Below are 23527 nucleotides of genomic sequence, written 5' to 3' on the forward strand. Positions count from 1 at the left end.
TTACATTTTTCCAGTGGTTGGGGGTTGCTGTGTATTGGCCAGTGGTAAGAAGTCCTGGGCGTGGCCTAGACAGACTGCATGGAGGATCAAAGCCCTGGTCATGTCTAAGCTGAGCTTTCTCAGAGCAGCGGAGAGTGTGTGGCTGCCACTGTCTCATGGACCAGACCGCTCTAAAATCAGCAGAGCTATTTGGAGTGGCTTCTGGGAAGAAATGTTAACTATCAGGGATGGCATCTCACGATCTCTGTTGTACATATGTTTTGTGTACGGTGAACATCTAAATCTCAGGGTTACGTAAAATTTACAGGAAAAAGTTACAGTTCCTGTGGGTTCTAGTTTTCCCTTCATGCCATGAAGGCCTTTGTGGCATTAGGAGATTAGTCTGTTGAGGAGCGAGCTTCCTAGCCCTTGGTTTCCCTGAGGCCACACAGTGCCAAGGTGAACGTCTTCTGAGGTTTTGGTTCTGTCTGGAATGTGGCGGTTGGTATTCTGTTAGCATTCCTCATCTAGGTATGTCATGCCAGCTGCCAGCCTTTCTGTGTCTTACTCTTTCAGCTCAGAAGTTTAACAGCCCGGCCCTTGTATCGCTTTTTCCAGGAATTAGAACCGGCTGCACCTACCAGCCGTGTGATGTGGGCAGGGAGGCTGAGGCCCATGCTGCTGGTTACTATCCGCCCAGCCTGCTTTTTCTGGCCTCTTGGAAACTAGATCTAACAAGAAGCCAAGGGTAAGCTCTCTGCCCAAATCTAGTCATCAGTCTCCACTCCCACGCCAACCCCCATCTAGCCGCACATTCTTTCTCAGACCGTTAGCTTCATGTGTGAGTATAATGTTGCCACTGTTTGCTGGACCCGACAGGAAATCAGTCCTTCCCTTGTTTACCTAAACTACTACACCAAAATAGGCTTCCTCGGCCAGATGAAGGAGATGAGGAATGGAAGAAATGGAGAAGGGAGCTTTGTATTCACAGCCGGTACCCCTGAAACATGTCCCTGTTCACTATCGGGGTAGCTCGTGTATTGTGGGGGAGGAGCATTCTGTAAACTAGCTCTGTCTGCTCCCATTTATTTGGTTTTGTAGCCTCTATTATAAAAGTTTACGGTCTTTGGATTGTACCTTCTTACTCCTCCCCATCACCTCTCAACCTTTCTGACCCCAGTTTCAGTTGAGCCTGGGGTAGGAGGTGGTAATTGTAAAGCAGATTGGTGTCTGACTCGGGAAACAGCCCAGGATGCGCTGTCCCAAGGGATCAGTCTGTGCATCCTGGTCTAGCTCTGGAGGGAAGAGGGCAGAGTGCAGGGCACTGGAAGCTACAGGAGCACAGCTGGGCTAGTCTTTGTAATGAGAAAACTTTATTGGCATTAGAAAGACCTAGAAGGATCATCTGTGCGCATGTCAGTAGAGAAAAGTTCCAGACATGCCCAAGAAGTCCCTGGGGTCTTATATCACCTGAGCAAGAATGGAGCACAGCCACCTCACATGTGGTCAGTGGCCTTTCCCAGGCTTGGCCCTTGACTAAGTGTTCTCACTTCTGGTTTCCCCAGTCTTCTTCTAATTCTACCAGACCTGTCTTTGTGTTCCTGCAGAGTGACTTGATTGACACTTTCTTCCCAATTGCAAAAGTTTGTCTAAGGTGAAGTGGCCTTGGTTAAGTCTGAAATTTAGGCTAACCCTGTGATGTGAGTGATCCTAACAGAGACAGGACTGCCTGCCAGATGTGGAACATGTGCTGGCTCCTTTGGCAGAGACCCTGACAGAGATAGAGTTTATGTGACCTCAGCTGTCTTCTTGATCTCTAGCTGCTCTGCAGGAAAAGCCCTGTCTTGCCATTACTGTGTGACTTGCCTCCCACCCCAGCCCCAGTAATGTGGGGTGGTTGACCCATCAGGAAATGGAGGGAGGCCTGAGGGTTCAGGGGTATTAGAGACACCTGGTGTGGGACAGAATGCAGAAGAGGCTTCAGAGGTTGAGGTGTGAGTTGTAAGTGGGAATAAGGTGGGGCACTGCATTCGCCAACTTCTCTGCCAGGTGTGACTTTGACGCCGTTATTTGCACAGTATTTGCACAGAGTTCGTCACAGAGAGCTGACTCCATTTCTTGTGTTCTTTGGTCCTCTGTCCTCGCTCCTCCCAAGACATCCTCAGACCACCAATCAGATGGGGCCTTGGCCACAGTTCATCCCTAAGGAACTTAGAGCTCCTGAAACTGAGAACTGTGCATTAAGTTTTAAAACAAACTGAGTCTCCTTAAGGAAGAGAAGACTTAGCTGGCTAAAGCCTCAAGGCCATGCTATCTATATAGGCCATAGGCACTAGTAAGAGGCTTAGAGCCATCCTGAGAGTGCTGCCATCCGGGGTGGTGATCTGGCCATCAAAAGGCTTCCTGAGCAGGTTCTCGGTGCTCCTTGTCACTGGCCCCTTGTCCTGTGCGTCGGGGCTCTGTGAAGGGCACGGCTCCCATAAGCTGAGGTATCTGGTGTGTAGCTGAGCTGGGACTGTGCAGTACAGGCTTCAGATCAGGTTGTTCCTGAGTCGCTGCTCCTGCTCCAGGGAGAGCTCTGCATTGGGTCGGTAGGAATCTCCTGTGGGCCAAAGGAGAACAGCTAAGTAGCCAAACCCACAACAGGAGGTTGGGAGTGGGTGGAGAGGCCAGCCGTCTCCTCTGCTGTGGGTCTGGAGTGGCAGGGATTGCCTGTGACTACAACTCCAACCTGCTTCACCCTCCTCCATGGTGCTAGCTATCGCCTGGCTCCCAGATGGCCCCTCCCCCTGCAAGCTTAGAGGGGATAGCAGTTTTCCATTCCTTTATCCCTGGGCTCAGGTCACTGGTTTCCTAGGCCTCTAAAGTGCTCCTGTCACATAGCTTCAGGTGCACTGCAGTGAGCTCTCACGTTTGTGTGAGGACTCTGGTGGGCTCTACCTCCTGGCATTGTTTTTCTCTTCCTCATCACTGCCCTGGTCCCCTGGCAGGCCAAATATGAAGGCTCTGTTGTCCCAATTCCTTTCACATTCTTGTTCCAGGTCAGCAGAGTTTACTCAGTTACCCAGATGTGAAGCTTAGATGCTCCTTCTCATTCTCCCCCATTTGTTGGCAGAGTTACTTTGAAAACACATGAGGCTAGGGATGTAGCTCAGTGATAGGATGCCTGCCTAGCCTGTGGAAGACGCGCCTGGGTGAACTCAGTACCACGGAAGAAATTTGTAAACAAACAAACGTTGTTCCTTGACTGAAATTTGTCAGTGGTTCCTAGAAGCCCATGGGATGTAGGCATCAGCGTCCCTGTTTCAGAGATGGAAAAACCAGGAATTGCTCCCTGTCGCTGAATCAGGACCCCAACCCCAGGGCCTTGGAATCCCGGGAAATGCTTTTCCACCACAGCATAGCCTCCTGTAGCCCCTCACTGGAGAGCACTTCAGTGATCTGGAAGCTCGTAGTCTGTTTCTAGAAAAGAAAACTACCCAGGCAGAGCAGCACATGCCTATCCTCAGTAATGCCTGGACCCAAGAGGCTGAGACAGAGGATGCTCCAAGTTCAAGGCCAGCCTGAACTGCATACCAAGACTTTCAAACAAAATTTTTTAATTTTAAAGGAAAAAATCTGTAGCTGGAGGAATGGCTCAGCAGTTAAGTGTGTACATTGCTCTTGAGGTACTGATGTTGGCTCCCAGCACCACACTGCAGGGCTTACAGTGGCCTGTAACTCCAGTTCAGGGGAATCCAATGCCTTGAGGTTCCATGGACACTTTGCACGTGTGCATATACCTTCACACACACACATACACACACACACACACACACACACACTAAGTATGAGGAGGAAGAGGAAGAGGGAGGAGGGGAGGAGGAGGAGGAGAAAAAGAAGAAGAGAAGAAGAAGAAGAAAAGAAGAAACCCTCAGGTTGCAATTTCCTGTCTTAGGTTAGAGAGTGGTGGGCTGGGGTTAGAAGGTGGGCACATAGGATGCTCTTTGCTTTCTCTATCTCCCCCTCTTCCAGAATCCCACTCAAATGCCTCTTCCTGACATCTCATCCAGCCTCCAGGTCTTGCTTGCTCCCCATCTACTTTATACCCTTTGTGGCTGTTTACCATATTAGGGTTATCTGTTTGTATGCCTGTACCCCCTCTGCTGCACTGAGATCCTGATTCTACTGTCTGTGCCTGATCTACACAGTTAGGGTCTCGAAACACACTGACAGAAAGGCCAGCTCAGTACATACACACCCTTAGCAAGTCTAGACCTGCTCATCTGTAGGATGGAGGATTCTGTACAAAAAGCAGCTGCTTCCTCTGCCCAGCTTATAGCTGGAGGGAACAGTAGCGACCAAGGGGAACTTTCCCTGAGAAGGTGGCAGTTCAGGAAAACTACAGGAAAGGGGGCACGGGTGGCAGGAAAAGCATTTTTTTTTTTTGAGACAAGGTTTCTCTACATACTTTGGCTGTCCTATGTAGACCAGGCTGGCCTTAACTCAGTGATCTATCTGCCTCAGCCTCCCAAATACTGGGATTAAAGGAATGTACTACCACACCCATCCAGGAAAAGAAAATCTTTCTGTGGCTTGAGAGGATAGGAAGGATTCTGAGACTGGAAATGAACTTCACAGTCAGTCATTCATAACGGAGTGTAGTCACTGGTGGTGAGGTTGGCGGTCCAACCAGTGTCATCCTGTCCACAGCCATCTGCACATTCCACAAGTCACACCCAGGTGTACCCATAAAGTTTCCCAGCTCCCTCCTACATAAGCCATTGTCACCAAGGCTGAGTTACCTGTATGGCAGTTGTGCAGCCAGACTCGCTGCCCGTCATACTTGCAACGGCAGCGCACCATGTTGTTGGAGAAATCGGACTCTGCCACATCGTTTGTGGGGTTCACTACCACCTGCAGGGGAGGGGACAGCAAGGTAGGTGATGTGCTTTCTGAGTGAGTTGACGTGGAGGGTTCTTTACACCTTGCTACTATTTCACAAAGCTGCCTTTCTGTACCCTGATGTGCTGATCCGTAGTCACCCTCAGGAAGAACACATCAGCGTCCTCTTCCCAGATGAGGACTAGGAATTGCCCAGTGTCCACTGAATAGAGACTCAAGCCCAGAGCTTTGGCATCCCCGTGAGGGCTCGTCCCCTACAACACAGCTCCTCAAAGGGATAGATCTGCTGGATCCCACGGGAAACCACCTTCCTCTGAGCCCGGAGCGTCTGTAACTGCTGGAAATTGACCTTACCTGGAAGATATAGTCCCCTGGACGAACATCTGTGATATCCACCCACTGGCAATCGATGTCATGCCGGTACGTGTCCCAGCAGCCTACAGCCACTCCCTGTTCCCCAAAGTTGGCACATGCATAACGCCGCTGCACTCCTGTAAGGGAGGGTACATGTGACCAGGCACTGCATGGTCCTTCGTAGGCTTCAGCAGTTAGTCTTCAAACTGGCTTTACCAGCTCTGGACTTGTGCCCAGTACGTGAGTTTGGGGGCTATGGCTCAGTTAAATGACTTGCCCGGCTATAGAATCATGCTAACTGAATTTGGCGTGGGCAAACTACATCTGTGTCGAAGACAGTCACGCTTTGGATGCTCTAGTAAAACTCTCTGTTGGCCTAAGAAGTGTGGGTTTTGATTCTGTCCACCCGCCCTCAGAAGGCTGGTGTTTACCCGGTTACATTACTAAGGGATCACTGTGGGGTACAAGTAGGAAATAACACATTCCCTGCCCTCCGAGAGCTGCTGAACATGTTGAGTCTTTTAAGGTGGTACAGAGTGCTGAGAATTGAGAAGAAATGAGAACTTTCCGCCAAAGGTTTCAGAAGGCAGAAATTGAAGTTTCCGAATTGCCTTGAGTGCTACTGCCAAGCTATACTCTTCAGAAGCCTGGGGCTAGAGAGCAGGGAAGAGAGGAGCTTGACCCCAAAGGTACTTGAGAGTGCAGTGGGAGGCTACGTGAATAGGAACCCACAAACCTGTGGGGCAGTTTGTGTCTTCTAGACAGAAGCTGGCCTTATGCCCCTCAGCCACTTTGGAGCCGTTGAGCGTGAGCAGGTCATAATGGGTGAAGACTTCAATGCTGTGGTAGTGCCTGAGGAAGAAGCAGAGCTGTCAGCCCCGTGGCGACAGGAGTGGGTCATCTGGAGAGGTTAGCAGGGAAGGTTGAGGCCCCATCATTACCCAAGGAGGAAAGTCATAATCACAGGGCAGTGCCCTTCTTCCCAAACCCAAGATTAGCGTGCTTACAGACTTCTTTGCTGACACTCCTGCCTGTCAGGCAGCAAGGCTCAGCTGTCCCCTTTATTCGGAATCTTAATTCAGGTATGAAAAAAAAAAAAAAAAAAAAAAGTACAAACTGCCCCTGGCAGCCTTCAGAAGGTTGGGACCTTGGCTCTAGGATCCAAGGCAGAGGTGGGGGGTTGGGAGGCGTTGGCCCAGAGATGGCCTCATAGTGAAGAAGATGGGGAGAGAATTTACTCTTCTCTGTCAGCCTGGGACCAAATTGCTGCCATATTTTCCAATCCAGTGGTAATGGCAGCTCTGTGCATGTTACCAGAAAAGGTGCTTATTAACTCAGTCAAGGCCAAGTCCCCAAATCGCTGCCCATTCCTCTCAGCTTTTTCTACACACGGCTATGTCCTGAAAGAAAATAGTACAAATCCCTTCCACTCTACCTCTATCACAGACATTGCCTCTCCTCTTTCTGGTCTGGAGCTTCCTTATAAGAAAGGATGCTCACCGTCTCCTTCTGTACCAGACTGGTCCCTGCCATTCTTTTGAGGCTTCGCCTTGTTATTACAAAAACCTGCCAATCTCTTCTTCAGAGCAAGCATCCTATTTGGGGTCTCCAGGTTTCTGGGGTCCCCATTTTACTTGGCTTCTGAAGACTGGGGCCACCTAATGTCCAATATGGGAAACGTGTAACACCATGCTAGCAGAAACCAACTGCTAGCAATCACATCTCTTTGGAATATTGCTGTGGGCAACTGGTCCCATGTGTGCCATCCACATGGTTACATCCAAGGAAGGTTGTAAGGGTGTGGGGGCAGGTAGATGCTCCAGGGATTCCCCTTGTCTCCTGGGGTAAGGCAACCTAGGAGACTAGAAAAGCAGACTTAACCGGGAATTTACCTGAGGCCAGGGAAAACCAAACTGTTTAGTCCCGGGACTCCATTTTCGTCCCTCACCCTCTAGAGCCAAGTGTGGGCAGGTACTAGCCTGTGGCACTGGTGCCAAATCCAGCTGTGGCGGCCAGCCTTGGGACGGAAGTCCGCCCGGCCAAGGTTGTAGATCTGTGAGGAAAAGCGCAGCAAGCGCCGGTGTCCGTAGGGCCAGTCCATGAGGTCAGCAGACTTTGAGAGGCAGTTTTCCTCATGTGCACAATACAGCATGCTGAGCGGACGGTCCTCCAAGTAGGCTGTCTCTTGTACCAGCTGGGCATTCATCACAAGGTCTGGAGCAGCTGGGCGGTAGGGGGCAAGGTAGGGGGCGCAATGAGAAGGCAGCAGAGCCTGCTCTCCAGCATGAGCACAGATTTGCCCCCAGACTACCGAAGGAACATCGGACAAGGGCAACTGAGTCAGGGGATGTGAGTTCTCACGATAAGCAGAGCAGCCCATCACTTCGACCTGTGAGGCAACTCCACTGTCATGGTGGAGGTTTCTGGTTTGGAGCCAGCCTTCATCATTCCTGAGTTTCTGACTGCTATCATTTACCAGCTCTGTGACTGCTTAATGCTTCTGTGTCTCATGTTTGCCGTCTACGAGGTGGGAATCATATTGGTATTAGTAATAATAGGTAGTATCTGTAATGGACGTAGCACATTGTCCTGCAGTAAATAGGAAATGGATGTAAACTATTATTTCTTTTGTAAAATGCTTTTTTGTAATCGTACAAAGTGCTTTCGAGTAGCTTAGTAAGAGCTTTTCTAAGGCTTTACTGATACCTAACTTGGTTGTTTCAGCCAAGTCCTTATCTTTCCCTGGGCCTCAGTCTCTCGGTGGCTCTTGGAGCCAGAGGACCAGATTGGAAAATGAAGGAGTTGGTCCTGCAGCCTGCCCTTCAACTGTGCTGTCCAGGCTGTAGCGGTGTGGTTCCATGCTTCCTGGAGCCTGTCCCTCAACTGTGCTGTCCAGGCTGCTGAGGTGTGGTTCTGTGCTCCCTCTAGTTGGCTCATTCTAGCCTAGCCATTTCCACAGGTGTTCCAGGCACCCAGAGTATCTTCAGGGCTGCTCTGCATGCATGAGTCCAACCTGAGGTCAGCAAGATGGGTCAGCCAGTAAAAGTGCATGCCATGCAAGCCCGGCTACCTGAGTTCAATCCTTGTATTCCAAGTGGAGAGAACTGACTCTCAAAAGTTACATGCATACCCCACACACACAACAATAATCTTGTTTGTTTGTTTTTTTAAAATCTAGTATACCTAAGTCTCACTAGTCAGCTCAGCCTTTTCCTTCCCCTTTAAGGGGCTTTCTCTTCTGAAGCCTCTACCCTCACTGGCCTTAAGCATGGGGACTGGTATGTAGTGATCCATTGTTGTCACCACCGTGTGGCCTTCCTCACTGGTGTGTGTTGGGGGGGGGGGGGTTAGGTATCTGGGTCGAGGCACCTGGGGTTAAGGTTCTATGCGGGTGCGAGTGGATGGGAACACTGGCTTGTGTCTCTGCCAGGCTGGGAGTGTGCTATGCTGCATGGTGCCTGTTGTGTTGAGAGCTGTTGGAACACTGGCTTGTGTCTCTGGCTGGGCTGGGAGTGTGCTGTGCTATATGATGCCTGTTGTGTCACTCAGTATTCATGCCCTTGGACTTCCTGTGGCTTCTGTTGGAGAAAGCTAGGATAGGGCCACTGACAGACCTGAGCTCCTGAAGGAAAAGAGAGCTTTCAGAGGGAGGGAGGGGAAAACAAAAAAGAAGGAAAAAAGCAGAGAGAGAGAGAGAGAGAGAGAGAGAGAGAGAGAGAGAGAGAGAGAGAGAGAGAGAGAGAGAGAGAGAGGGAGGAAGGAGGAGGAGGAGGAAGAGGGGGAGGGAGGGATAGGGAGGGGGGAGGGACAGAGGGGGAGGGACAGGGAGAGAGGAGGTTGGGTGAGTACAAGCTGCTGGTTGGCCACCTGCCCAGCTGTTAGCACCAGATGTGCTCAAGAAGACAGCTGTCCTGGAAGAAAGGGAAAGTCTGAGGTTGCCAAGCAGGGGGACTGAGAGCAGGTAACCAGCATGCTGTGAGGCCTGGGTGCAGACTGAGCAGGTCACCAGCATGCCATGAGGCCTGGGTGCAGAGGGCACCACTGACATCCTATCTCCTTCAGGGGAGAGTGAGAAGGGTGGGCCCAGGGTTCTCCCAAGGGCGTGCTCACTGACGGGTTAAGATGTCTTGGGGTTGGAGCGTGGCTGGGAAGAAGGTCAAGTGGCCTCTGGGGTTGGTGCCAGCCTGCAGCCTTTGGATGTAATTATCTTGGCTCTGGCCTTGTTGGTCAATGTCAAACAAACGCTGCTACCCTGAGAATCTGGGTCTGTGGGGTGAACTCTTGCCACAAAATAGTCTAGTCCTTGAGCCTGCTGGGTAAATGCCACGGCTTGGCCCTAGGCTCTGGTGTGCCTCCCATTTGCATATCCTCTACAGCGCATTTCAAAGTATTTCCTACAAACAGAAATCGATTCATTTTCTGCTGTAACTCAGAACACACACAGTTCCTAGAAAAGCCATTCCCCTCACTAAATGGAATGGCGGCCGCCTTTCCTGTTCTGCTCCACTCGTCTAAAGCTGTTGTTCATAATCCCCAGCTGAAAAACCCCCTTTAGCTCCTTGTGCTTTGTGTTTTTCAATTTTCATTCTCACAGAGACTTCAAGAGGAAGGCGGGCAGGGCAGGCTTTCAGCCACACAGCTGGCGAATGCAATGCGGAGCTGCTGTGTCCCCTCCCTGACTCTGTCACCCGCCCGTCCCATCACTCACTGTTCATGCAGGCGACCCCAGCTGAGAAGCGTCCGGGGCCATGGGAGCAGTGCACAGGCCCATGCCTCTGACACTGCTGAAGGGCCAGCTCTGTGCCCGAGCAGCGAACCCCGCTCATCACCACCTCCTTGGCCTCTGGTGTCCCCTGCCAGTACCAGGTATCCTAGGAAGACAACCAGCATCATCCATCAGAGCAGAGACAGACTGCAGTGCAAGTCACTCCAATGCCTCCATCACGCCATCCCCACCAGACAGTCCGGCACAGGCCAAAAATCTTTACCGATGAGAGCCCTACCTCATGGCCAATCCATGTCACATTTGGACCCCTCTGATATTAAAAGTTTATGTCATTGGAGCAATTCCCTGCTGCCTGTGACACTGTCCTGTCCACCTCCAAGAAGGCAGTACTGCTGTTTGATCAGGACAAGCCTGATTCCTCATTCCCAGCTGCTCCTCTCACCCCGAGCCCAGGCCTCTGAAGTCTACCCTTGCATCACCCAGCAGCAGACCTGTTGGCTATGGTGATTTTTGCCCCTGTAACATTTACCCTTGCACTATGCAGCCTCCTCTCCGGAGAGCACACTGCATCCCCAGCCCCTCATTTCCTCAACTGAGTCAAACTTTTGCTGGCCACAGGTCTGGCTAACTGTGATTCCCCACAGATGACGATAGATAGCAGGCTTCCCTCAGCTGGGCTCTGACCTATCACAGCATCCCCAACCCTCTCTGGTGACAAACCCATAGCTTCACTCAGTGAGTAACTGCTGAATGAAGGAATGAATGGCCAGCAGCTCTGGCAGAGTTTCATCCTGCTAGCCCGTGGGGCTGAGGCTGTACAGGAGGAGGCAGCCGGAAGCCTACCTTGATAGCGAAGTTGGCATATCCCAGGCCAAGCTGTCGGCAGGTCACCATGGCTTCCATGAGCCCCCAGTGGTCACTGCATACAGTCCCCCAGCGTGGGACCCCATTCACATCCACCTGCACCTCCACCACTCCCTCTTCGTGGTTGCGTCCGCCAGCCAAGCGCACCTGTAATAGTCAGAGGTGTTCAAGGGGAGAAGCCAGGATTGCAGGCTGGGAGACCTAGCCACCACCGCCACCCGTCTCCTCTGGTATGAGCTTAGTTCATTCGCTAGTGTGTGAGAGCCCTGCACACTAGAGAAATCTGACTCAGAGTGCTTGTGGCAGAGGTTTCTGTCCTGGTGCCTACCTTCCTCCTCTCTAGTCCTCCCACCGTTAGTGAAGACGCGGTTTGCCAAGGGCATTTATAACTGCCACCTTGTTGACTGTCACTGCATTAGAGAGTCAGTACCATTTTCCGAGATGCCAGCAGTTTTGCCCACAGTCCCCAGTGCCACTCCCCAGCACTGCTTTCAGAGGGCTCTGGCTTAAAGCACCTTTCTTCTCAACTTTGCTCAGGACCTGGGAGTATGAGCCAGTGTGTCTGCCATAAAGTCCCATGTCTCTCTGCCATCCAGGGCAATATATGTGGGGCCAGGTGACGGAAGAGAGTTCTTCGGGCCAGCCCCAAGGGCACTTGGATCACCACGGCTGAAGCAGTAGCTGTTCTGAACCCCTCCTCCTGGCTCCAGGTTGTGCCCTGGGGGCTGCCCAGACCCTGCCTGAGGACATGCTCAGACCTAAACCCACCTGATTTTGGAAGCCCATGTTGGGGATGTTGCACCTGACAGCAGCATCATTTGCATGTTGACAACCATTCTGGGACCCTTCTAGGGCAAGGCAGTCACTCAGGGCCCGCTCGTACCCCCGGCAGCGTACCTCACTCAGGTGGATGGGTCCTAACCCTGCAGGGAAGGGCATACTGTGTGAAGCTCCTCTAAATCACACCCATGACTTTTCTGTTCTGGGCCACCAAGACAGCCAGTGGCATATCTGGACCCCCCTACATACCCCATACCTCCTTGCTCACCTTGGCCCAGCTGGGCCCCGTAAAGGGCCTCCCGGGCAGAGCCAAAGCCAAGCTGACGGCACACGACGCTGGCTGAGATGAGGTTCCACCTGTGGTCACAGACTGTGCCCCACTGGCGGTTCACGAGCACTTCCACACGGCCCTCACCCACCTGAGCCCCAGAGCGCAGGCGCACCTTCAGCTCCTGCTAAAGAGGAGGAAGCCGGCATCAGGAAGGGCAACCAGGGGCACTGAGCCACTGGGTAGACTTTGGGGTGGGGCTTCTTCAAGCTTCAAGGCCAGAGCCAAGGCCCAGTTTCTAATCCTGCCTTTGACTTCCCACAATTATCCCTTCTCAGCCTCTGCTTCTTCAGTGACGTGGGGGAGAGGGAGATGGGTTCTCTCCTTTTTTTTTTTTTTTTTTTTTTTTTTTTTTGTCTTTTTGTGATTGGGTTTCTCTGTGTAGCTTTGGCTGTCCTTGAACTCACATAAAGCCGCCTGTCTCTGCCTCCTGAGTGCTGGGATTAATGGAATGTGCCACCACTGCCCGGCTCTTGCCTACTTTTTTTTTTAACAAAAGGCCAGGCTCAGGTTCAATACCTTCACTTCTGCAGCTACAATTTAATTACAATTTAATTAATTCACAGTTGTTTTCTATCCATGGCAAGTGATGTCAACTTTCCATCTCTGGTGGGATGATAAATGATCTTCTTTAAAAAAAAAAAATCTCAAGGTTCTTTTGTTCTATGAACCCAGCTCCTCCTGCCACTATGGTTCCTCTCTCCTCTACCCACTGGGCAGGGCACTGCTGAGAAGGACTGCCACCTTCAGGCTGCTCAAGGGTACCCTGGGGCCTACCTCTGCATGGGACTCCTTGCGCCTGGGCTTCGACTTCTGTGGGCGAAAGTGGGGCCCTGGCACACAGCTGACCACAGCGTGCATGCCGCCTGGACAGGCTGGCCGAAGCTTGCCCCTGCCTGGAGCCACCTGTACCTGGCACTTGGCCAAGTGAGGCTCTGTCCCCAGACAGTCAATCCGATGAATCCAGAAGGAGTTCTTCTTTGTCAGGCTATTCAGCCTGGAAGACAAGGAAGTATGGGTTGAGGGCTTGAATGGGAATGAGGGAGCTCAGGGAAAAGGGGAGGGAAAGACAAGGGATCAGGGGAGGAGGGGGAGGCACTTCATGCCACATGCATGTCTGCCCCCTAAAATATCACTCCTCACCTAGACTTGGGATCCTTCATCTTCAGATTCCAGACTTTTCTGTGGTAGAGAAAACAGATAGGGTGGAGGGGTGCAAGAATCCCCCGCTCCCCGCTTGGTTCCTCAGTTCTGAAGTTTGTAGCAGACATCACAGCTCATAGACTTTCCCCCAGATCTTCTCCTCCCCTTCCCTCTTCCTCTCTTTCTTCTTCTGTTTCTCCCTCTAAAGTCTCCACTGTGGCAGGGCTGCCATGGAATAAGCAACTCATTCTTTCCACTCCCAGTTCGCACGAAGGGATCCTTCATGGGGCCCCTTAGAGAAGATAGCTGGGAACAGTAGCAGTGGAGAGCCTTGTTGGGGGGATTGGGGCAGGGACTGCCATCCAGGCTGTAACCAGGGCTGCTCTGCTGAAGGGCGGTAAGTCGGCGGGGCCTGATTTGCAGTTACCAGGTGGTGGGGAACCAGGGGCCCATGTTGCCATCATCCCCAGGACAGAGTCATATGGCTGCTCACCATGCTTCTGATGCAGAACCAGGCTGCTCTAAGCCAGAAGCAAGGGACTTGCAATGGCCTAGATGAAGCCTGGCAACCCAATAGGGGTGGGGCAGGCTGGATGATTCACAGGCCCCCGGGGGAGTCCTCTGTCTTGAGAAAGGCTTGAGGGTGTCACTGACACAGCTGGTAGGACTGGGGTTGTGGGGGTTATTTATGGAGTTGATGCAATCTTCTGTGACAGTTTGGCCACATTTCTGACAGAGTATTTTTATGTCTCCTTCACGCAAACTCCCCACCCAGGGCCCTTGCTTATATGCAACCCAATTATGGTCTGGCTGGAATCAGAGCAGGAGTTCCCGGGACAGCTCAGAGTCCCAGCAGAGGCCATGTCTACCCCAACCAGAGCTAGTTCCTGATGGAGCCAAGACCAGGATACAGCCTGTCTACACTGTAAGGACCTTCAGTAAAGTTCTTTTAACTGGGGACACAAAGTTTCCCATTCAATTGTATTTATTGGGTACCACATTCAGTTCTTTCTATTGGTTTGGCAAGCGTGGACTTTACTTTCTGACCACTTCTAGATGATTCTCAGGACCTCGAAGTTCCTTGCTCACTCTTAGCTATCTTGAAGGGTCCATAACTCAGCAAGTCGAGGAGATGTCCTCAGTCGGTGTGTTTTCCTCCAACACGTGAGGACTTTTCTGCTACAGACCTCCACCCCAACCGTGTGGCCCTCCAGAATCTCACTGAGCCCTTTAAGGTTCACACCATGCACACGCAAACACACAGGAGCAGCTTGGCAACCCTGCCCCTCCTACCTGTAGTAGTGGTTGTTGACAGGTACCTGGCTGGGAAAGCCCAGCATCCCGCACACAACCCTGCTGTTGTTCATGGTCCAGCCCTGGTCACACACCTGCCTCCAGTGGCCCTCGTACCGCACCTCCACAGCCCCCTCCGTCACGGGGCTGTGCCTTTTGGCACTGGCGAGGATGGGTTTGAGCCGCACCTCTTCCAGCCGTTGGCCCTGCAAGGCATAGAGTCACCTCACCACAGGCCAAGTCCCTGGGTCCTATAGGCCCTCTGTAAGCCTCCTGTAGGCCGCTGCAGATCTTCCTAAGAAAGCCAGGCTCAGAGCCATCTTCCTGCCCCTGGTTGTCAGGCCCAGAGAGAGGGAGGCATTTGCTGAAGGCTACAGGGGAAGTGGGAGCCAAAGTCTTGGTTCGTCTAGATCCTCTCTTTCCTCTTTTCAGATCTATCAAACTGGGGTCTAGACAGGAGCCCTTGGAGGATGGGGGTGTTTGCTGGGCACAGAGGGGTCTTCCCTGTGCCACCCAGACAAGAGCTGAAATGGGCAAGAATTGTTGCTTGAGACCATCCTCTGTATCCTGTGGACCCACACTACCCTATCCCTGAGTGACTTAAACCAGTGTGCAACCCCCATGGTGGTCCATTGTAGATCCAGTGTGCTAGGGCCAGCTGTCCTCAGGCAGAGGCCGCCCGGCAGCAGAGGGTGGGAGCCAGCTCGCTGCCCTGCCCATTACTGTTGTTTGGCTTGGGCTGTTTTTAGCTTGGGGTTGTTTGTGCTGGGAAGAGACAGCAATTGTGGCCAAGCCTTGTGGGTGAAGCAGCCCCCTTGCCCCACGTCCCTCATGGGGAACAGCCTCTGAGGTTCCCACCAGGCCGAGCGTCTGGTCCCTTGACTGGTTCTTCACTAAACTGAGGTCAGGATTGCTGCTCAGCCCAGCGCGCCTCATCCCTTCTCCTTCCTCCAGGCTCACCCTGCAGGAGGCTTTCTGCTCTGTCCAGCCCTCAGCTCAGGACAGGACCTGGACAGCCTTCTCACCTGGGGCCCGAGGGCATTAGAGACCTTCTCAGAGTGATAGCCACGCTGGCGCTGTGGGTGGCATACCACCCCAACATCTTCTGAGTGTCTGCAGTCACTGACGCCCCAGCCGTTAGATGCACACTGGTCTAGGGTGTCCTCGGTGCCCAAACAATGCACATTGTCCAGCCAGATGGGGCCTGCGGGGGAGGGAAAATGAGCTCAAGGATGAGGGGAGAGACACCCTTCTCCTGGGTGGGACCCTACACTATCAAATACTGAGGAGCAAGGGAGAAGAAGGGAATTGGTTCTGTGTGTGGGGAGGGGGGGTGTCTTAGTATTCACACCCCTGCCCACTGCTTCCTCTTGGAGTCAGGCCCACAGAAACTGTGGATAGTGGTAGGTAGATCTAGTGATCAGACCCACCTGTACATCTGTCTGTCCTTCTGTCCATCACTTTCTAAGTACCCACTATATGCAAATCACTCTGCTCAGAGAAGTTACAGTTAGTGATGGTGATGCTGGTAATCCAAGGGAGAATGGGAAGGTCAGAGCAGAGGTCCTCTGCAGCTATACTCAGGAAGGCTTTCTCTTCAAGAGGACATTTGACCCGGTCATGAAAGGTTGAGTGGGCTTCTAGAAAGTTCTGTTGGAGCCTCAGGCAGCCTTGTCCTAAGAGAAAGAAGCTGGCTCCCATCTCTTTGCATCCTGTGGGGCGGTGTCTCCCGTCACTCACCCTCCCCTTGGCCATACTTGGCACTGTGTGCCCAGGTCAAGGCTGACTCAAAACCCAGCTGCCGGCAGGCCACTGTAGCCTCCTGGAGAGCGAAGTCATCGTCACACACAGTGCCCCACTGGCCCTGGTGCAGCACCTCCAGGCGGCCCTCCTCTGGCCTGTTTGCTGGACCCACCAGCCGGAGCTTCTTGGTGCCTGATGACTGGGGCCTGCTAGAAGGGGCTTGGCCTAGCAGCAGCAGCAGGGACAAAGAGAATGTGACTGGTGGGGGCCACATCATGGTGACTTCAGGGGTACCTGGGGAAGGAACAGACAGTGATCACCACCTCCACCTATCCTCACGGCGTGTAGGCAGGAAGAGGAGAGGCCTGCTCACCAAATGCTGTCCCTGGAGCATTTGGTACCCTCAGGCAAGACGCACCTGCCTAGTGGTAACACACTTGTCTGCTATCTGATGTTTCTGGCACCCCAAGTTGAGGGTAAAATGCTACTCCCAAACCCACAAAAAAGGTTCATGGAATGCTGGGGTGGGAGGGAATATTCAGGGGAGTCAGGGCTCTTCCATTGCTACTGTGTGGCCTGACCTAGTCTTTTATTCCAAGGTGAGGAGGTTGAGCCAAATCTCATTTGCTGTCTCCTCTGGTTTGGGTGGCCTGTCCCGACAGCCACAGCCCAGGCTCATGCAGCTGTGTGGCCGGTGCATTGTTTACACTTTTGGGAGGAACCTGGCTTGGGGCCACTTATTTAGCCAGGTGTAGGGACATGGAAGTGAAGACATTATATAGTCTTCACCTTCACTACACACAGAAGGGGCATTAGGGGAGACTTTTAAAGAAGAGATGTGTAAACTGGGCATGGGAGCTCCCACCTATAATCTCAGTACCTAAGAGATAAAGGCAGGAGGGTCAAGTGTTCAAGGTCAGCCTCAATTATATGATGAGTTCAAGACCAGCCTGGACCACATGAGACCCTGTCTCAGAAACCAACTAACCAAACCAAGAAAGAACCATAAAAAAGAGAAGGGACCACTTAACCCGGGTCTTGTTGGATGAATAAGAGTTCTCCCAGGCTGGAAAGGGAGAGTCCAGCTGGAGAGGACAGGGTGGGCAAAAGAAGGAAGAAGGAAAGAAGTCAAGCGAGAGCAGAGCAGGAAGTGCCCACCTCCCACACCTGCCTGAGATTTGGAAGGGAAGGGGAGGTGCAAGCAGGTCCCGGATGGTCAGGGGTGTGTGTGCTTCACAGAGCGTGTTTCCTTCATCTTGTCAAAAATGAGGAACCCTGGGAGGGTTCAGGCAGGGACACATACATTAGAGGGAGGGTCCACCTGTGTCCCTTAGTCCTGGGACTGGAGAGCAGGGCAGGACACAGAGATGAACCATGGTTGAATATAGCTACTAGAGTCTCCGAGGCCCCCACTGCTGACTTTCCTCCACCTTGGCTCTGGAGGTCACTATAGGAGTGGACGGAGAAGATTGACACCCTGCCAATGCTGTGTCTTCTGAGTGATAAACACACACATGGCGGGGGGGGGGGGGTCTTGCTATTTAGCTAGAGCTGGCCTTGAGTTTGGGACCTTCCTGCCTCTGCTTCCCAACTCTCAGGATTACAGATGTGCCAGGACAGCTGGCCTCTTGGGGATTATCAGTTAGGCCAGGTGTTGAGGCACAGAAGGGAAGACATTAAACACTACTCCTTACCCTCGCCACACACAGAACAGGAGGATTGGAAAAGCTTTTAAAGGCAGGACGGGTCAGCCAGGAACGGGAGCATCAGCATGTAATCCCAGCACTTGGGAGCTGGAGACAGGAAGATCCAGAGTTGAAGGTCAGCCTTAGCTACCTGGCAGTCCTGCTCATGGGGGAGCTCATGAGCCAGAGTAGAGAAGGTCCTGGGCCCTGCCACTCCAGTCCCAAGGATGGCATCCAGCTGTGGTGAGGACTTCCTCTGTATCCCTGGTGCCCAGAATGGTGCCAGATGTGAAGGAGGCACTCCAAACCATCTATGGCTGCCTGTGTGTGAGGTGCCATGGCATGGAGCTTGAGTCTTGAGACAGGGGAGTCAGACTGCCTGAGTTCAAATTGTCTAGGCAACTTTGCACCTCAGTATCCCCTCTCTGTAAGATGGGGTAACAACATCTACAATAAGTCAAAAACAGTAACAACAGTCAATAAGACTGCTCACTGGACGGACCCACGCCGGTCTCTTAGAAGAGGAACTTGCAGCAGTGAACTATCAATAGCACCACGGCAGCTTGAAAGAACCGCTGATCTCCACTGTCCAAGTGTGGTCCGTAGACTCACCCCCTGTCCCTTCCTCCTACACCATGAAGTCAGACTCCCCCTGCCCCATCTGCCCACTGAGGCTGAGCCCCTGCCATCGTCCACCGGCCCTGCTGCACTTTCTTCCAGATGCCAACACTGACCTGGTGTCACTGCAACTCAGGGGCCCAGGGGGCTGCTAGCTGACCGCCAGCAGAATGCTCTCTGCTGCTTCCCGTGTGCCCCTTTTCTCCTGCGTGCTCCTCTGAGAAGGTGGGCACCATGGTTTGAGCCACACCAAAGTCACCCCAGACAGAGAGAGCGGTCCCTCCCTAAGGGACAAGAGGGGATGGGAAACTCTGGGCTGGCAGCCTGGGGCCACTGGATCTGAGCTGAGAGGCAGCTGCTCTCCCGACAGGAAGCAGAGTACTAACTGCCGTCAATGGCAAGGGTCCAGGTGTCTCAGTTTGCACACCTGTAAGAGGAACAGTGATCCTAGGGTGAAACATGCTGTTGGGGGTCACCGATGGGCTGAGCCATTCTGCTTTGGGGCTTGTGGCTAAGGTCCACACAGCATGGAGGAGGTCTCCTCAGAAGACACAAGACAGGGATCTGCAGCAAGAGCCTGGGCTCTAAGCCAGGGCAGTGCTCTTCCGTTCAAGCTACCAGGAGGCAGACCCTGGGAGGGGTTCCCCCATATTTCCTACCAACTCCGGGATCCCATAACTGTTACTCACTGCAAACTCTTCTCGTCATTCCCCCAAAGAGCCTTCATCTCCAAGAACTCAAGATTTTGTGTCTGTTGCTCATTCTACTCAGATTGTTAAACTCCTACACACACTTCAACACCCAGTTCAAATGCTACCCCATCTAGTAAGGCCTCCCAGTATCCACAGAACTGAGTGCAGGAGGAGGGCAGGCTGAGAATTAGCCCTTGGAGAAGGAAGCAGTCTTTTTTCCCAAAGGGAAAAGGGAATGGGGGGGGGGGGAAGGCTGGGAGATAAAATAGGAATGCCCGTTAGAAGCATGTCAGAATAGGCATCTTCATTTCACAGATGGAAAGGTAAGGCACAGAGAAATGAAATAGCTGGACTGGCCAGGAGTCAAACAGGCCACCTGGCTCCAGGCTGGGCTCTCAAAACCGCAGAGTGAGGGATGCTGGATGGGGGAGGGGGAGACAAGGTGACTGGAGCGCCACCTTTTGCTGGTCAGGACTCTGGCTGAAGTATGAGGGCTCTGGTGTAGGCACCAGCCCTGCCTGCTGCCCAGGGGCAGATCCAGGACCCTGGCAGGCCCGGGCTGAACACCTGCGGGCCGGTAGGGAGAGCTGGCAAAGGGCGATTGGCTGAAAGAGTACAAGAACGTGGGGGAAGCTGTCTTGGGCCCCAGCTGTCGGTCACTTCTACTCCTTTCTCTGCAGCGCTCTGGGCCCTGCTCTGGGCTCTGCACCTGGCGGCATCATTGTCCTGGGTAAAGCAGAGCCTGAAAATGGGCCCCCACCTGTATAGGGTTGGGGAAGGTGGGGCTTGAAACCCTCTGCCTCCATTCCCTCTTTCACCTCAGTCAGCTCTGGGTGGGTAACTGGGGAGCCCAGCTCTTCCCTGGTGCTTAGTACCCCAAGTCACAGGAGTGACATCTGGTTCTATACAGGTTTTACCCTGTCCCTAGCATTCTTGAAGGGTGAGAAATGATTACACAAGTGTGTTCACAAACCTAACACACAGATTCCCTCCGGCCAGGGTGCACCACCCATGTAGCCTTGGACCGACTCCCCCAGCTTGGGCACTTGTATAGTGAAGAAGCAGGTGGTGACCCGGGGCCTAGGCCGACATGTCCAGGCGGTCCCTCATCCCTCGTAGTCCCTCGGAACCCTTAAAGGCCTGCCCACCCGCGAGAGACAGAAGTAAGGACAGACAGCAAGAGGCAAGCCGGAGGAATCGCGTCAAGCTGGAGCTCACCGGCTGGGTCCGGAGGTTGGGGCTGGGCGGGTGCCGCAGCCAAGCAGCGCTAACGGGCCTCTCGGGGCGCCCTGGGGGCTTTTATCCTACAGTCTCCCGCCCCCGGTCGGGGCCTTCCCCGGGGAGGCCGCTGGCCCCGCCCCGGGCGCGCCTGTGTGCACGGGCGCCCCGCCCGGCCGGCCATCAGCCAGGCGCTCAGTTCGGGACAGGGCCAAGCCGGGAAGTCCCGGGCGCTGTGGGGAACACGGGGGGGTGGGGGGGGGCCGGTGGGGTTGGTTGATAGACTCCCGGGAGAGGCGCGGTGGGGGTGATGATCAGGTCTGCGAGTCCCGATGCAGGCGCGGTTTCCTCCTTTGTCTCATATGAGATCAAGTGTGTCCCTTTGACCTCGTGGCCCTGAGCTCCCCACAGTCTTAGGTCTGGATCCCGCGGGCTGCTTATGCAGGACAATGCAGGTGCCCTTTTGGGGTGAACGCCCTGTTCCAGTGGTAGGGTACTGTGCTTGAGTAACGGGGTAGCCGCTCTGACCTGGTGCTCAAGGTTCACTGAATGCAACCTTAGAGATGTTCTGCTCATTGTGAGACAGGAGACAGGACTTGCTTCCCAGAGTCATAAGCCACACTGGGGACAACTTAAGACTTGGCCCTTGTCAGGCTAAGTGGGTGGGGGATGGAGGGGCAATGGTGGATAGTGAGGAGTGAGAGGCTATGGAATATAACACTTGGAAGACCTGAGATGGGGAGCCCTAGCTGAAATAACTCCCCGGCTCCAGCCTCAGACTACCCAGTCTCGGTCCTGCCCACTCCTTCAGGATCCCACTTGTGAAATGGACAGAAGTATTCAGCTTCTTCTCACCTAGTCCCAGAGCAGTGTGGCTTGTCTCTCACCTCCGGTCTTACCAGGTGTCCCTGTAAGGGCTCCTTCATTCAGGACCCTCTGTTGATTTTCTCCTATGTGCTAGAAAAGGGGCCAAGGTGCTAGACACTGGCAGGGGCTGCCCCAGTCTGGAGAGGGAGGATGTGCAAATAAACATGACCTCAAGACAGAAGGTAATAGGAGCCAAGATGACACTTATCGGCCAGGTCACCGTTACCCTGTTGCCAGAGACCTGGGTCCACCCCTGGCTGCTCATGTCTAAGATGTCCCCCCAGTGGCCCTGCCCCACCCGACCTGGACCCAAAACATTCCCTGGGATGAATCAACAGGAAAGAATGCTCCCAGCCCCGGGTCAGTGGCAGAGACAGCAACCTGGCTCCTCCCACAGGGACAATGAGGCAGCTGTGGACCCGGATACCAGGTATGCGCCCTCCACCCAACCACCTCTAATGCTGAGCCAGGAGCAACACGGAGGCTCTGCCTGCTGCCAGTCACCCACCAGGCAGGCCTGGCTGCCCAGAGCTAAAAATACCTTGGAGCCCAATGAATGAATTGATGTCGTCCGGAAGTCCTTACTTTGTAAGACTGGGCAGAGGCGTGATGGGCAGTGGATGAGGGGTCTTCCTTGAGAAGCGAGGATACCGGCCTTGGCTTAATTGTAGAGGGATTTTCTGAAGGAACCTCATTTTTTTTTCCTTTCCGAGACAGGGCTTCTCTGTACAGCCCTGGCTGTCCTGACACTTAGTCTGTAGATCAGGTTGGCCTCAAACTCGGAGATCTGCCTGCCTATGCTTGGGATTAAAGGCGTGCACCCCCACTGCCCAGATTTATACCCTCAATCTTAAGTACCATTCTGTGAGGGTCAAAAAGGAGAACTCAGTTCATCTCTGCTGGCTGTGATTGGATTGAAATGCTGGAATTTAACTGGGCCTGCAGCGTCCTCCTTCCGGCCTGGCTGGACTCACAGGCCCTCAGCCCAGTGTCTGTAACCCTCCCCCCCCATACCCTTCAAGGCCAAGCGTGTGTCTGCCTTGCCTCTGCAGCTCTTTGACCTTCTTGATTGTCCTACCAGGCCTGCCATACTGCAGACACTCAGCCATTACTCATAGATGGAATATATGGGCCTAGCGGTCATGGGTACCCAAACTGATTCCGGGAAGACACAAGACAAGGCCCCTGTGGTCCTGTCCTCCCCTTAGTAGTGAGTTTGTAGAGTAGGGGATACATTCAACCAACCTGCCAGGAGAGGCCCCTGCCAGGATCTCTGTAACGACAGGAAGGTTGGGGGACAGCTGCTCTGAGTTCCATCTCATTCAGTCCTTTCAAAAATTCCGTGCATCTTAGTCTCACAATTTTAATGACACATTAAGATGCGGCAGAGGGAGAGGTTATACGACACGGTCAAAGCCACACGGTTGTCATCTACAGAGGGTGTCCGCGGTGAATTGAAGTAGAAACACAGGTCTGAGAGGGTGAGGGGAGATACAGATTCGCCGGCAAAGCACCTGTGCCTTGAAGGGGAGGGTGAGAAGTAGGGTATGATGGTTAGAGCTGACTGTTGGCATGACAGGAGCCAGGCTCACTGAGGAGACTAACCTCTGGCATGTCTAGAAAGGACTTTCTGCGTGGGGTTGGTTAATGAGGTGAAAGATCTGCACTAGCTGTGGGGGGCACTGTCCCAAGGACTGGGGTCCTGAACAGAATCCAAAGGAGAATGTGAGCTAGGCATTGGTACAGTCACTCTGCGTCCTAACTGCAAATGCAGCATGATCATTTACTTCCTGCCCCTGCTGCTGCGCCTTCCCTGCCACAAAGGGCTATACCCTCAAACTGTGAGGAAAGTAGAAACCCTTGGGTAAGTTGCTTTTGTCACAGCCAAGAGAAAGGAATTAATACCTGGGGTGATCAGAAAAAACAAAACCACCTACCAGGCTCTTGAGGCTGTGGTGTGTGGCACATACCAGTCAGCTTCACTTCCAGCTCTGACAGCTGTGTGACCCAGCCAAGGCACTTCCTCCAGCATCTGTCTATCCCTCCATATCCCTCCTTGGCATCCCTGCTTCACTGATATCATGCCCCTTGTCAGTGTGCTCTGGTAACACCCTGGAAGCTGCTTTCCTTTCCCCCACCCTCCCCACAACCCGTTCTGTCCCCAGCTTCACTATACCTCACACAGACTGACCTGTGTCAAGGGCTGACAAGCCCCCTCCTCTGCCCTCCTACTACCTCTGCTCGGAGCTCCTTGACGTCATTTTCCCTGCTCTTCATATCCCAGCTTAACTTGGTTTCTAACTACGCCACAGGTTCTTCCATTAGAGCTTCTTACATGGATGCTCCCAGAGTA

General features: G+C 53.2%; 1 protein-coding gene across 2 annotated transcripts; it reads right to left on the reverse strand.

Moving 5' to 3' along the window:
- Window positions 1–1330: 1330 nt before the first annotated feature.
- On the reverse strand, window positions 1331–20427 carry Loxl4 (lysyl oxidase like 4). 2 transcript variants are annotated; one of them, XM_038330611.1, is made up of 15 exons: window positions 20308–20427; window positions 16092–16388; window positions 15377–15555; window positions 14352–14557; window positions 13059–13097; window positions 12693–12912; window positions 11856–12039; window positions 11576–11730; window positions 10787–10954; window positions 9926–10088; window positions 7197–7440; window positions 5954–6069; window positions 5218–5354; window positions 4764–4875; window positions 1331–2581 (listed from the first exon to the last, which is right to left on the reverse strand). In XM_038330611.1, the coding sequence occupies exons 2-15, from the start codon at window positions 16369–16371 to the stop codon at window positions 2511–2513; spliced, it is 2274 nt and encodes a 757-aa protein (XP_038186539.1). In that variant the 5' UTR covers window positions 16372–16388; window positions 20308–20427; the 3' UTR covers window positions 1331–2510. The 2 variants fall into 2 exon arrangements, with proteins under 2 accessions (XP_038186539.1, XP_038186530.1); XM_038330602.1 differs by having other exon boundaries at window positions 11856–12042.
- Between the last annotated feature and the right edge of the window lie 3100 nt (window positions 20428–23527).

Source organism: Arvicola amphibius, chromosome 1, assembly GCF_903992535.2.
Source record: "Arvicola amphibius chromosome 1, mArvAmp1.2, whole genome shotgun sequence".
NCBI lineage: Eukaryota > Metazoa > Chordata > Mammalia > Rodentia > Cricetidae > Arvicola > Arvicola amphibius.

What these genes read in the sequence shown, in the direction of transcription:
- Loxl4 (XM_038330602.1), bottom strand. Translation starts at nt 16,371, where the DNA reads ATGATGTGGCCCCCACCAGTCACATTCTCTTTGTCCCTGCTGCTGCTG. An exon ending in ATGCCAACTTCGCTATCAAG is followed by an intron (nt 10,089 to 10,786) that starts GTAGGCTTCCGG and finishes TTGTCTTCCTAG; the next exon opens with GATACCTGGTACTGGCAGGG. An exon ending in AGACACAAACTGCCCCACAG is followed by an intron (nt 5,355 to 5,953) that starts GTTTGTGGGTTC and finishes CCTCCCTTACAG; the next exon opens with GAGTGCAGCGGCGTTATGCA.